At 34.1% G+C, this 12,954-nt stretch overlaps 1 protein-coding gene and 1 long non-coding RNA gene across 6 annotated transcripts in view; one reads left to right on the plus strand and one right to left on the minus strand.

Moving 5' to 3' along the window:
• ANKRD17 (ankyrin repeat domain 17) overlaps positions 1–12,954 on the minus strand; it is a 145,658-nt gene that overhangs the window by 109,612 nt on the left and 23,092 nt on the right. The window contains exon 1 of one of the 5 annotated variants that reach the window (XM_037529585.2): positions 2,989–3,256. The exons of the other annotated variants lie outside the window; for them this stretch is intronic. Within the exon in view, the coding sequence (XP_037385482.1) occupies positions 2,989–3,042 (54 nt within the window). The 5' untranslated portion in view covers positions 3,043–3,256. Of the gene's footprint in view, positions 1–2,988; positions 3,257–12,954 lie in introns of those variants that run through there. 5 annotated transcript variants of the gene reach the window in all.
• The window catches only part of LOC119260608 (uncharacterized), a 44,048-nt gene that overhangs the window by 12,811 nt on the left and 18,283 nt on the right, over positions 1–12,954 (plus strand). The window lies entirely within an intron of this gene.

Genomic DNA, 12,954 nt, shown 5'->3' on the forward strand with positions numbered 1-12,954 from the left:
AATTGGGAAGGATCTGCACATGTGGAGTATGTTTCTTTCCCCTGTTCTTCACCTGGAAGTCGTCAATCTATCTCCAGATTCAGCCTAAGACCACCATCACTAAGAAGCCTTTAGCCAACCATTAACATCACCTTATGCCTACCACATTCACCTAACGAGGCAAAGTTAGTTGCTGATCCTCTGTAAATCCAAGTTTATTAAATATAGCAAATCAAAACATTTTAGAGAAAAAAGGAGCTCCAACGATGGAAGAGATCATAGCTTATCCACTACCATGAGACCTTTTTTTTTTTTTCTGTTTTTACCCTCCACCAAACTAACCATGCCTACATCCATTCTCAGCTGTTTTAAAAAACCATCTGGATTTAGCAATTTACCTCAATATTAGGTAAGGAGGTTAAAAGGAACACAAACACTTTGACTACTTTCAATTACTGATGGCATTGCTTGGATAATTTAAATAACCAAGGTATTCTGGTTATATCATTACCTTAAAAACTTGAGAAACAACGAAGCAAATTGAAATCAACTTTTTCCATTTGTACTAATATTTCACGAAGGTATCATATTTTCTTAATATTTTGAAGTTCCAAAAATTTCAAGTTAAATACATATATATAAAATAAACAATTATAATTTAAAAGGTAAACAAGCCATATAGAATTATGAAAATTAATCTGCACGAATGATGTGAAATTAAGATTTTAAGATTTAATAAAAGCATCTTTAAAAATTTGTATTTCAAAAGAACAAATTACAGAGGCAGAAATGAAACAGAAGGGGTCAAATGTTTAAAGTAAACAAAACAAAAATGTACAACACATTCCAGATAAAGTTGCAAAGATGAAAGTGGTGATAAATTTCAAAGTTCAATATTAGGTACAACAATAAAATTATTAATAATGTGTTATAAAGACAAACTTCATTATTCATTATTGGACATTTATACAATGAGCTAAACCTTTAAAAAAACAATAATTTTCTGGAAAGCTCATTATGAAATATATGTTTATCCACTTGCAATAGGAGGTATCTTAGAAAACAGTACATTTAGCTTCCGAGTTAGCAGCAAGTGTCTATCTTTTAACTTTTATTTTTAGCATTAGGTCATTATGGGTACTTGAAATTTTAGAAAGAATATTACTTTTTAGAAAAATTTCATATCTAGTCTACCAATTATTGACAAATAGTAGAATCAAATAATATTTAACTAAAGAGAAAACTACATATTTGGCACAGTTCAATGCAACAGGTATATAGAAACCAAGTTAAGAGATGGAAAATTAAGACAATTAAAATTGCTGAGGTTATCCTTCTAACTAATAACAAGGAACAAATCAGGTAATGTAAAATCTTAGCATGACAAACAATTGAAATGGAAATAATAAAAAACTAATTTTAAAGACAGCATTAGAAAACCTATACCTAAGGCACAAAACTTTGCTTAAGTGGGTTTTCCCCCAAAAATAAAGATTTCTAAAATCTGTTATATATTGAAATGGCCAAAGAAAATGTCAAATAGATTTATTTAAATCTATAAAGTATACCTCTTTAAAATCTAAAACAAAAATTAAAAAAAAAAAAATTAAAATGTACCATGAAAAAACTTCATGATTTTATGTCTTTAAACTGAACTACTAAAAAAGGACCACTCCTGTTACTGAAGTCCCTAGATAAAAGTATTTATCACCAGTTCTAAGTAGATAATTTCACAAAGTTTAAGGAAACTCTAGGGGGGTAGGGGTGGATGGGGCAAGAGGGAATGAGAGGGAGAAAGAGAGAGAGAGAATTAACCGTAGTATTGAATTCAGATACTAAACTCTTAGAAGAGGAAGGAGTATGTTGGCAGGTGTCAGCAAGGAGCTAGGTGATACAATGGAGTCAGTTTTCATTCTGCAGAACCATGAGACTTGCTGCAATGTCGGCTCCAAGCACACACTGAGGCACTCCAGAAAATGCTCATTGATCATGCAGCACTTTATAATGTGCATAGGCTTTCTTCTCCTGTTAACCCCGCCTAGCTTTCTTTGCAGTTTATTCTCCTAAGCCCTCTCCCTCTAATAAAATATTTTCATGAAGACAGTGAAATATTAATAAATTATCTTTACAGTCTAAATTTTAGGAATACCAATCACCATCATGAAAGTCTCTTTATCTGAATTAAATCAGTTTTTTCTTAATAAAAAGGGGAAAAAAACAGACTCATAGATAAGAAAATGGAATTTAAATATCTATACCTATAAATACAAATGTCTAATAGTTTATCAAACCCAAGGCAAAAATCACTTTCACTTTGACATGTATTTCCTTGAACTGATTTATACTCAAATACATTTTCATAAAATTTATATAACCAAAGGAACAAAATATAAAAATCTCATGACTCAATATGCAGATTTTTACTGTAATCTCTCAAGCATTAATGTCCTAGATTTTAAGATCTTTTAATTTTTTAAAGAATTTAATCTTACAGTCAGCCACATGAAAAAGCCAGAACCAGAATGTACCAGCTAAATTAAGCAATAAATTGATATGTATGCTTAATTTTACATAAAATAGTCAGCTGCTTTTAACAGTAACTGAAAACAGAGCTTTAGGTTTAGATATGTAAATGAATTCAAAGACATATGATACTAAATCTACTCAAAGCTGCTTTTGCAGACCCCACCTTCTAATGAGTTAATCTAAAGGTCATCACCAGCACAAGGCTTTTTATTAAGTCCCAGGACCTTTCTTTATTTCTTACCAAACATATATCTACAATTCACAAAGCATTAAGTTTATACAAAATAATTCCAGACTTATTTAGTAATCATGTGAATCAGACTGGCACATTCTTACACGGAATATGGTCTGACCGTATCTTGCTTTTATGCTCTGCTTCTCTTTGCTCTCTCCTCTAATCTATTCATCTGTAAAATAATTCCGGCAGATAAGATTTCTTTGTTCAGATTTCAACTTTCATTTCATTTACAAACCTAGCCCTACCTCAAGAATGTCTTCTAGAACATATGCTTCCATTTCAGCCGCTGTCTCCACCATGTTTTATCAAACTGCCATGTTTCTTACTGCACTATGATTAGATCATTGCCAGCAGGAACACTCCTCTGTGTCAGCAAGGGAACAGGAAATGGAATGTTCTATTACATGCCTAAAGCAGCTTAGCTGTTCACTAGCCAGGCATCTACCAAAAGAGCAGGGGGGTGACTCACTGTGTATTTTTTAAAGATACAGAAGCTCTATTCCAAGGCAAACTTCTGTCAAGTGACTTCAACAGACAAAATAGTTTATTTTACCATTTCAAATTTTTAAATCCTAAAACTTAAAAAATTTATATATATCTATATATATCTATATATTCAAAAGCTATTTTACATGTCTGGCTTTCTAGCTGAACAAAAGAGATTGAAGTGGGTCACAAAGCAATTTATCCTTGGTAAAAGCCTTGTAGTGAGATTAATAGCTGTATTAAAATACGCAAAGGAGGTGGCAAGGTAAATGACCAATTAGAAATCTGCTACATTAGGCAAATGCAACATACCACATATATTTTACAGGTATTGAATAAGGGTGTCAAAAATAATTATCTGTAAATTTTTTTAAAACAGTAAACTGGATTTCTATTAGTTAATCTATCTGGAAACATCTAAGAAAAGAAGTTTAACATTCAACTAATTTACATTTACTGAATCGAGATATTAACACATCATGGTTATATTTATTTCATAGGAATACCTTCAACTTCATTCACTAACCAAAGTGCCTCCCCACTACTTATAAAAACTACTAAACACAAATATTTTTTTAAAAATGAAATTTAAAATCAATATACCTGGATCTTTAAATAGCAAATAAAGTAGGTTACTAACAGAAGCAATTTATTATAGTCATTACCATTGCTTTTAGTATAGTAAAATTTGTTACACTGTCAAATTTCTTCAAATTCCAAATGTAATTGGAATATGAAAAATGAAATGGAAAAGAACAATGTCTTATGCTATGTCATACAAACTGAACTTGAAATGATCCTCAATGTACAGATTAACTGAATTATAGACTAGTTCTTCTAGTCTAAATTTTAATAAGCTAACTAAAGAAAGCAAATATTTAGAAGGGAGAGAAAGGAAAAAATTAGAGGATATTATTATTATTAATACATATGACCAAATCGAAAGTGGTAAAAGTGATAAGAATGGCAGTGCCAGTAACTCTTCCTCAAAGTGATGTCATCTTTTAAGGGAAAGTGATTTTATAATTCTCTGGGGTCTTAATTTATTAATCTGTGAAATGGGGTACCATTCACTCAACATGGACTATCTACTTTAGAAACTCTTCTAGGTATAGTCAATAAGACAATGTTTCTGGGGCCTCCCCGGTGGTGCAGCGGTTGAGCTCTGGGCTGCAAAGCTGCCCTTAGCCTCTGCAGCGCGGGTTTGATCCCCGGCTGCTCGCAAGGATCCCACATGGCGCGCAGACCTCTCCTGCTGCGCCCGCTGCTCCCCTCAACAGTGTGTTTCAATCAGTCTGCCTGTTCTGCTCTGGCTCTGGTGGATTCTCTCACCCTCCCAGCTTCTGACTGTACCAGTGCTTGTATAAATAAATAAATAAATCTTTAAGACAATGTTCTTAACAGGTTTGTATGAAATTTAAATGAGATAAAGGATCTGCTACTCAGTTTCTGATATTTAAGAGGCACCCTTACTATGTCTGGCAATATGAGTTGTTGTTTTTTAAATAAACATCGTTTTTAACTCTCACAATAACAGTAAATGACATTATTTAAAATATTAGTAATTGCCTTGTGCTAACTACATGCCATATGCCATTTTTAGTGCTTTCCATATATTAACTCATTTAACTCTCACAATTATCCTAAAAGAAAGGTAGATACTACTATCATCTCCACGTTATATATATGGAAACTGAGGATCAGAGAGGTTAAGACCAACATATTCCCAAGCTAATTGAGGAGCTAAGATTTGAACCCAGGCAATAGGCTCCATTGTTCATCATCTGAATTATCTGCTAGACTTACTCCAGTTGACATTATTTTCATTAATAGATGAGGAAATCAAGTCTCAGCACACAGATATGAGAGCTGGAATTGAAGACCACAATGGTTTAGTTCTGAAAACTGTGAAATTAATAGCAAACAAATGATTTTAAAAATGTTTTCCCTCAGACAATACATAGTGCTTACATTTCTATATGGATATGCCTGGCATTTGGAGGCTTCTCAAACAAAATAATTTCCATTGTTAAAACCTAGCTTTATAGGAACTTGCCAAGGGGCTTTTACTATTTCCTACCATCCAAATCAATTCTTTCCATGCCTGAAATATTGTTTTATCCTTAGACTATAAGAAGTCATCAACAAGCTTTCTTCTTCTCAAACCTTCCACCAATATAAGCAAGCAAAGATGGTCTGAGTTCAAAGAAATAACATTGGTGCAATTATTTTCCATAAACCAAGAATGGGTTTTTCAACTTGATTTGACAAAAAACTAAGTACCATTCAGCTAAAATCAAACCATTCACTCTCTTTTTTCCTTCTGTTCTAGGATTTATAAGATGCTTCTCTTACATTACTGACATTTACTACTATGGTTTTATAATAAATATGTGATTGTGGCTTTACTACAGAATTATGAAGGTTTATCTGTTTATTATCTCTCACCCTTACAGACCAGCAACTTGAGGAAAGCAGGCAACACTACCAACATAAAACCCGTAACTAGCATAGTGTCTGGCATAGAACAGGCAATTTAAATATTTAATTAAACAACAAATACATGATATCCAGTAATACATCCTAATTCTTTTAAATTACTGCTACCATTAGCCCAAAAGACACAGAAACATTAATTCCAAAGAGCACCTGCACCCTATGTTTATAGCAGCACTATTTACAATAGCTAAGCTTTGGAAACAACCCAAATGCCCAAAAATAGATGACTGGATCAAGAAGATGTGGTACATATACACAATGGAATATTACTCAGCAATCAAAAAAGATAAACACATGAAATTTGCAGCAACATGGATGGAGCTGGAAGGGATCATGCTCAGCAAAATAAGCCAGAAAGAAAAAGAAAAATACTGGATGGTCTCATAGCAGGAATCTAGAAAACCTAAATAAGAGACCAGGAAAAAGAATAACTATAAGAAAGAAAAAATCAAAATCAACAAACAACTATGAACCAGAGACATACACTATGGGGGGAGGAGGGGGGAGGTGGGATTGGGGTCAAAATAAGGGGGTTGCATTTGTATGGGGAATATAAAAATAAAATTAAAAAGAACAGAAATAAACTAAAAAAAATAAATTACTGCTATCATTAGGACTAATTTCTGATGACAAAACATTTATTCTGTGATTATTATTTTTAGTTAACTAAAATATTGGAACGACTCAAATACTCAGAATCTACATTTCAGGATTTCTGTAATTCTTTGCACACAGCAAAATAATTATTTCCTCTTAAATTTAAATTCTACTTCTTTCTCACAGCATAGGGTACTCTGAGCAAAAGGTTATGAAAGGAGAATCATCTATCTGCTTTAAGACCTTTCAGCCTAAAAGTATGTCACCTTCCTTCTAATTAATTCAACCTCATTTTGTTGGGGACGAGGGGACCTGTTTTCTCATTTGCTTAAAATGGATTTCAGTGGCACAAGATCTTTCAAAATGCCAATGGCAAAAGCATTAAAATGTTAATAGTAATCAACTTACTAACACTAAAGCAAATAAATGTAAACACATAAATAATAAAACATGAAAGCTTTCTAAAATAAGATTCAGATAAACAAAGGGAAAAGAAAAAACTCTCACTTAAGAGTTTCTCAACATGAATGGAAAAGGAGAGAAGCTCGATATAACTACCAAGACTAGATGAACTAAAGGTTCATAAAATTAAAGGTTAATAAAATCTGATCAAATTTCTGAAAGTTCATATATTATTGAAAACAATAATATCCTTGTAATTTTTAGCTTTCATCACTCTAAATCAATCATGTCATAATATAAGTGAGGGTTCTACATGTGAGTCTAATATAGCACAGTAGTATTTTTTCATATTACCAGTTGACTTTCTTTTTTAACTAAGATTTTAATATATTAAATAATACACATACATTGAAAACACTGACAATTATAAAGAAGAATACAGGGAAAAGTAAACCTACTCATGAAAGACATAACTAGTATATTCATCTAGAAATAACCTGTATATGGAAGCATACTATGCTTCCTATTTTTGTAGATCTACATCTTTGATTTTAATACTCTTAATTTTCACTGAAGAATCATACAACATTTAATCAAGTTTCCTTCTAAAAGCCATGTGTTGTTTCTAACCTTTTATAATGTTGCAATGAAAAAGAGATACACACTAAACATATATAGGAATGTAACAGTTTGGTATGTTTCTTTTTTTTTTTTTAAGGATTTATTTATTTATTTATTGATACAAGCACTGGGTACAGTCAGAAGAGAGGGAGGGTGAGAGAATTCACCAGAATCAGAGCAGGGAGCAGAGCAGGCAGAAGGACCGAAGTACACTGCTGAGGGGAGCAGCGGGCGGCAGGAGAAGTCTGCGCGCCATGTGGGACCCTCGCCAGCAGTCAGGGATCGAACCGGCGCTGCAGAGGCTGCGGGCAGCTTCGCAACCCAGCACTCGACCGCTGCGCCACCAGGGAGGCCCTGGTTTGGTATATTTCTTGATGGGGACATGTATTTCATATTTTAATGTTACCAAATGACTTTCTATACAAGTAGAACTAATTTGGATTCAAGCAGTGAGTAAAACTGCTTAGAATATTAGGCATTAAATGATACAAATATATTACCCAGATCAGAAATCAGCATTAGTTTTTGTTTTTTTTTTTTTGGTGGGACCCTCGCTTGGGGCTGGGGAACGAACCAGCACTGCAAAGGCTGTGGGCAGCCTCACAGCCCAGCCCTCAACCGCTGCGCCACCAGGGGAGGCCCAGAAATCAGCATTAGTTTAAAAGCAAGTTTCTAGATTTATAGTTAGTTCCTCATTATTTGTACTTTTCAAGGAACCACAAATGAAAGTTACATCTCCTCTCATCTAACTTCTGAGCCTTACCCAAAAAAAAAGAAATAAATTCATTCCCCAATACTTTAGGAACTTCAATTGATTAAAAACCATAATGCAGATTCTAGCCTCATTTACATAACCGGAAAAGATAGACGAATGAGGCATCAAATGATCTTTTTTTTTTTTTTAAAGATTTATTTATTTATTGATTGATTGATTTTTATTGATTTATACATACATACATACAAGCACTGGGTACAGTCAGAAGCGCGGGAGGGTAGGAGAATTCACCAGAGCGGGAAGCAGAGCAGGCAGAAGGACCGAAGTACACTGCTGAGGGGAGCAGCGGGCGGCAGGAGACATCAAATGATCTTACCCTTAAAAAAATCTACTGCTAAAATGCCATGCAGGTTTAACTCTGTAACTTAGTAGTAAACTGTGAAATTTCTCTCCCAGAATTTAGAGTTCTAAAAATCCAGAATTTCTTTCGGTATTATTACCATTACAATGAACTAAAAACGGTAAGATTACTTACTAGCTGACCTTAAACATTTATTTCAAATTATTCATTTTAAGGAATAAAATTCTAAACCAATCTATCGTTATTAAAAAGTCAACTCTACACTAAAATTAAGAAGAGCCAAGCATAACCAGTTTTCACTAACAAAGGCACTAATATTAAAAATAAGAATGAGTAGAACCACCAAAATAAATCTTAATAGGTGGGCACACTTTTAAATAAATGTAGACATTACAAAAGGCTTAGGTAACAAATGATTATGGGTATATAAAATTATAGCCTCATAACAAAGACCATACAGTAGCACATTCCAAATGTGAGGAAGATTATGTGCTATTTAAAATTTTATTTTATTGCTTAAATAAATTTTTTTCTCAAAGTTAATCCTTAAAAAGCCATGGTAATCTGTTGTTTCTTTCAAAGGTTATCATTAGCATCTTGACCATTCATTTATATAAATATTTAACTGAGTGCTTAGCAGATGGACAGACTTTATAATACTCAATAGGTATAGGATAACAATGTTAGACTACCTTTGAGTCTGTAATCTAAAAATAATTGACCCTAGGGCCTCCCTGGTGGCGAAAGGGGTTATGACACAACTTATGAAGCTATCTGTAGCCACTGCAGCACGAGTTCAATCCCCAGCCAAGGAGCAACCCACAAAGTGCAGCAGACCTCTCCTGGCTTGTCTGCTGAATCCTCTCACCCCCTGCAACTCTGGCCAACACCCAGTTCTTGTATGCATAAATAAATAAAAATAAATCTTAAAAAAAAAAAAATCCCAAAATAAGTAATCCCCTATTTAAAATGTAAAGGAATTTAGAGGTCTATGCCTCTCTACATGTTCTCAGGTAAGGTTAATTCATATTAAAAATGAAAATGCAGGGCCTCCCCCGTGGCTCAAGAGGTTAAGAAGCAACCTATGAAGCTATCTGCAGCCACTGCAGCATGAGTTCGATCCCTGGCCAGGGAGCTACCCACATGGCACGGCAGATCTCTCCTGGCTTGCCGACTGCTCCCCTCAGCAGTGTATTTCAGTCGATCTGCCTGTTCTGTTCCCCACTCTATCTCTGGTGAATCTTCTCACCCCTGCCCCCATACCTCTGGCCTGTACCCCAGTTCTTGTATGCATAAATAAATAAATCTTTAAAAGAAATAAAAATACTTGACCCTAATCTTGATCATTTTAACAAGTTCTTCAATGATTTTTTCTTCTTCTGTGATGTATATTAGCCCCTTTCCAATTTTCTTTAATGAAACTAACAAAACCTGTAATTTCATTTAGGACAGTGCAGAAATAAAATACATTTAAATAAAATATTTCATCTAGATGTGTCTTATATACACAGTCTTGTCCAAATATAAGTAAAAATACTAAGCAAAGTAAGAAAGCAAGCAACTTATTTCTCTTTTCACATCCCCAGAAATCGTTGTAGGCACAACGATTGGATGATTGCATTTGTTGTCTACCCCCATGATGGATCATACCATGAATTTATTCTTTTTCAGCATTTTTCAATAGGTTTTATAGATACAAATTTGATAAAATTTAATGTTCTTAGATGACATTCACCTTCCAAATTTGTCTATACTATACACTTTTAAATAAAAATAAAAACAAGTACAGATATAATAGAATTACTTGTTTTGATGTTTTGTTTGTAAGTACACTAAATCTGATAGTATAGCACTCTAAATTTGGTTATCAACACATTAACTGTCTGCTGCTCCAAAGCAATAAATATTAACCAACAAAAAAGAAATATATCACACATATCCCCACAGCTCCCTGTCAGTCCTCTCCACATTAGTGGGGAGAGGAGAGAGGATGGGGCTAAAAATACAAGTTAAGTCCAGAGTCAATTTTTTAGTTATCAATTTCAATCACCTTTCTGAAGGACAGGACTGTTCTATACTGAGGTCTAAAGTGACAGCTCCAGGTAACTCACTTAAGATAGTTTCGAAGGCATAGCAAAATAATCAAGATGTAAAAACTGTCCAAGTAACTACAGAATCTCAAAGCTGCCACTGGCTTTCCTTTTAGTGCTCTGATGGTCTGGGTTTGCTGGTAGCAAACTCCAATCACTCTGGTCTCTCATGATGTTTTATTCTGCTATTTCCAGACTAATCCATTCATAACAAATCTTTACTAGCTTGCCTGCAAGCAATTTTATCTCCTAAGAAATGAGTTACATTAAACTGTCTCCAGCTACCAAAGGCTAGGTCAAAAACTGCAAAATGGGGCACCATTCCCTTTTCTACTAACCTGATTCTGATGGTAGATAGAGGTCTTTAGGGCTATACATGTAAAGAGAATCTGGAAACATAACTGTGACCTTCCAAAGTTCCTAAGGTAGACATGTACATAGGGTTCCAAAACAATACTTACAAACAAACACACACATGTGCACACATACTTAATTCAATATAACCATGAGCTACCTCCTTTGATCATCATAAGGATATCTCACAACACTGTTATATTCGAAGCATGTTACTATTACTTTCCATTTCCCCACAAATTTTGGATTACACTGTTTTACTGCTAAACAGGGGTCCTGGAACATGGGTTGTGCAACATGGGTGCAACATGGGTGCATATTTACACAATTCTGATACTCTCTACCATGAGCTTGTATCAGATAGTAAATAGCTCAGCCTTTCAAGATGGCCCTCCTCTTCAGAGATGCCAAGGGGGAGATTGTGGTGCTTCTAGCCTCTCTAGGTAGCGCCAAATTTACACATATTCACCAACCAAGGAGTTCTCTGAAACTCATCTTCTTCAGCTTCTATGGCAGTCTATCACGTAGGCATGATTGATTATCTCATCCATCATTGGCAACTGAGTTTATACTGCAACCCCTCTCTCTTTGGGGATGAGACTGGATGTTCCAAGCCTCTAATTAACAAGCTAGGTTCTTTCCAGGTAACCAGCTCCCACATTTAGGTGCTGAGATAGTCACCTCATTCACATAACAAAACACACCTTTATCACTCTCCACAGGAAATTCCAAGGCTCCTGTGGGAGCCCTGAGCCAGGAACTATGGATACAAACCAAATACCACAATTTTAACAATATTTAACAAGAATCATAGAAAGGAATCAGTTTTATAAACTCCAGGGTGTAAGTCAGTCAAGAATTACCATCCTACATAAAAAGTCACATTTGCATTCTATGCAACTTTCCAATTTCTTAGAATATTATCCCTATGTGTCCTCTAATTCTACCCCAAATAGTTTCTGAAAACCATGTGGCCCTGGAATGTCACTTTTTAATTAGTGTTTAATTATCTAATTAGGTAGATATAATACATGCAATCTTTTTAATATTATTTACACATTTAAATTTAAATGTGTAAATGTAAATTTATTATAAATGATATTTAAAATATCAAAAGGCTATTAAAGTACAAGATGCTTTTATGCTCTGTTAGCAGCAAGCATCAAAATGGCAGTATGTTGTTACATTGTTATACTCTAACCTGGTTACCATCTTAATTTTAATACTATTTTACTTGTTTCTTGTTTGGCCAAGTTTATATGATATTACTAAATGCCCATTACAGAAATGAGCATTAATCCTCCTTTTGTTACCCCTTTCCCTAATTTTATTGTTATATTGTTTTTATATTAATTTTATATTACATGATTTTTAATTATAGGGTACTATAATTAAGTACACTTACAACATGACTAGGTAAATACTAATCACTGAAAGAAAAGTAATTTCCTATCATTTAGAATTCTTGGTTGAATATAACAGGCCATGTATACTACACAAATAACACAGCTGAATTTTCTTCTGGTTTTCTTCAGCTCTTTTGAAGGCCCAAAATTGCCACTGTAGCTACCACTGTTTCCTCCCCTCCCATCCCCTACCACTACATCCTCTATACTGGATTATATTTTTCACTGTACTATAAAATCTGAAATATATTTTCATATAAGGCATATAGTTCTCCCAAGTACAAAAAAAGGATTTGTCTTTATACGCTATAGAGTGTTGGTTTAGTATATGAAATACAGATTCAAATCTATTTTCCCCCAAATAGTGAGGATACTGCTCCACTGTCTTCAAGTAGTCAACAGGGTTGCTTAGCAGCCTTTTGATTTTCCAATTTTTATTCCCTCTCACTGGGGATTTTCCATTTATCTTAAGAGTTTTGAAATTTTACCAGATGTGTCCAGATGAAGATCTTTTTTCCATTCATCCTGCTTGATAACAGATGGGTTTTTCACTCTGAAATTCATCTTTCTCCAGCTCACAAAAATTTCTTCAATTATTTCTTTATGTTCTCCTTACCGCCACTCCCATTCTCTGCTTCTAGAACTCATCGTTTGTAGATGTGAAAACTTTGTGATCTATT

This window comes from Talpa occidentalis, unplaced genomic scaffold (genome assembly GCF_014898055.3).
Source record: "Talpa occidentalis isolate TD23 unplaced genomic scaffold, MPIMG_talOcc4v2.1 talOcc4.6, whole genome shotgun sequence".
Lineage (NCBI taxonomy): Eukaryota > Metazoa > Chordata > Mammalia > Eulipotyphla > Talpidae > Talpa > Talpa occidentalis.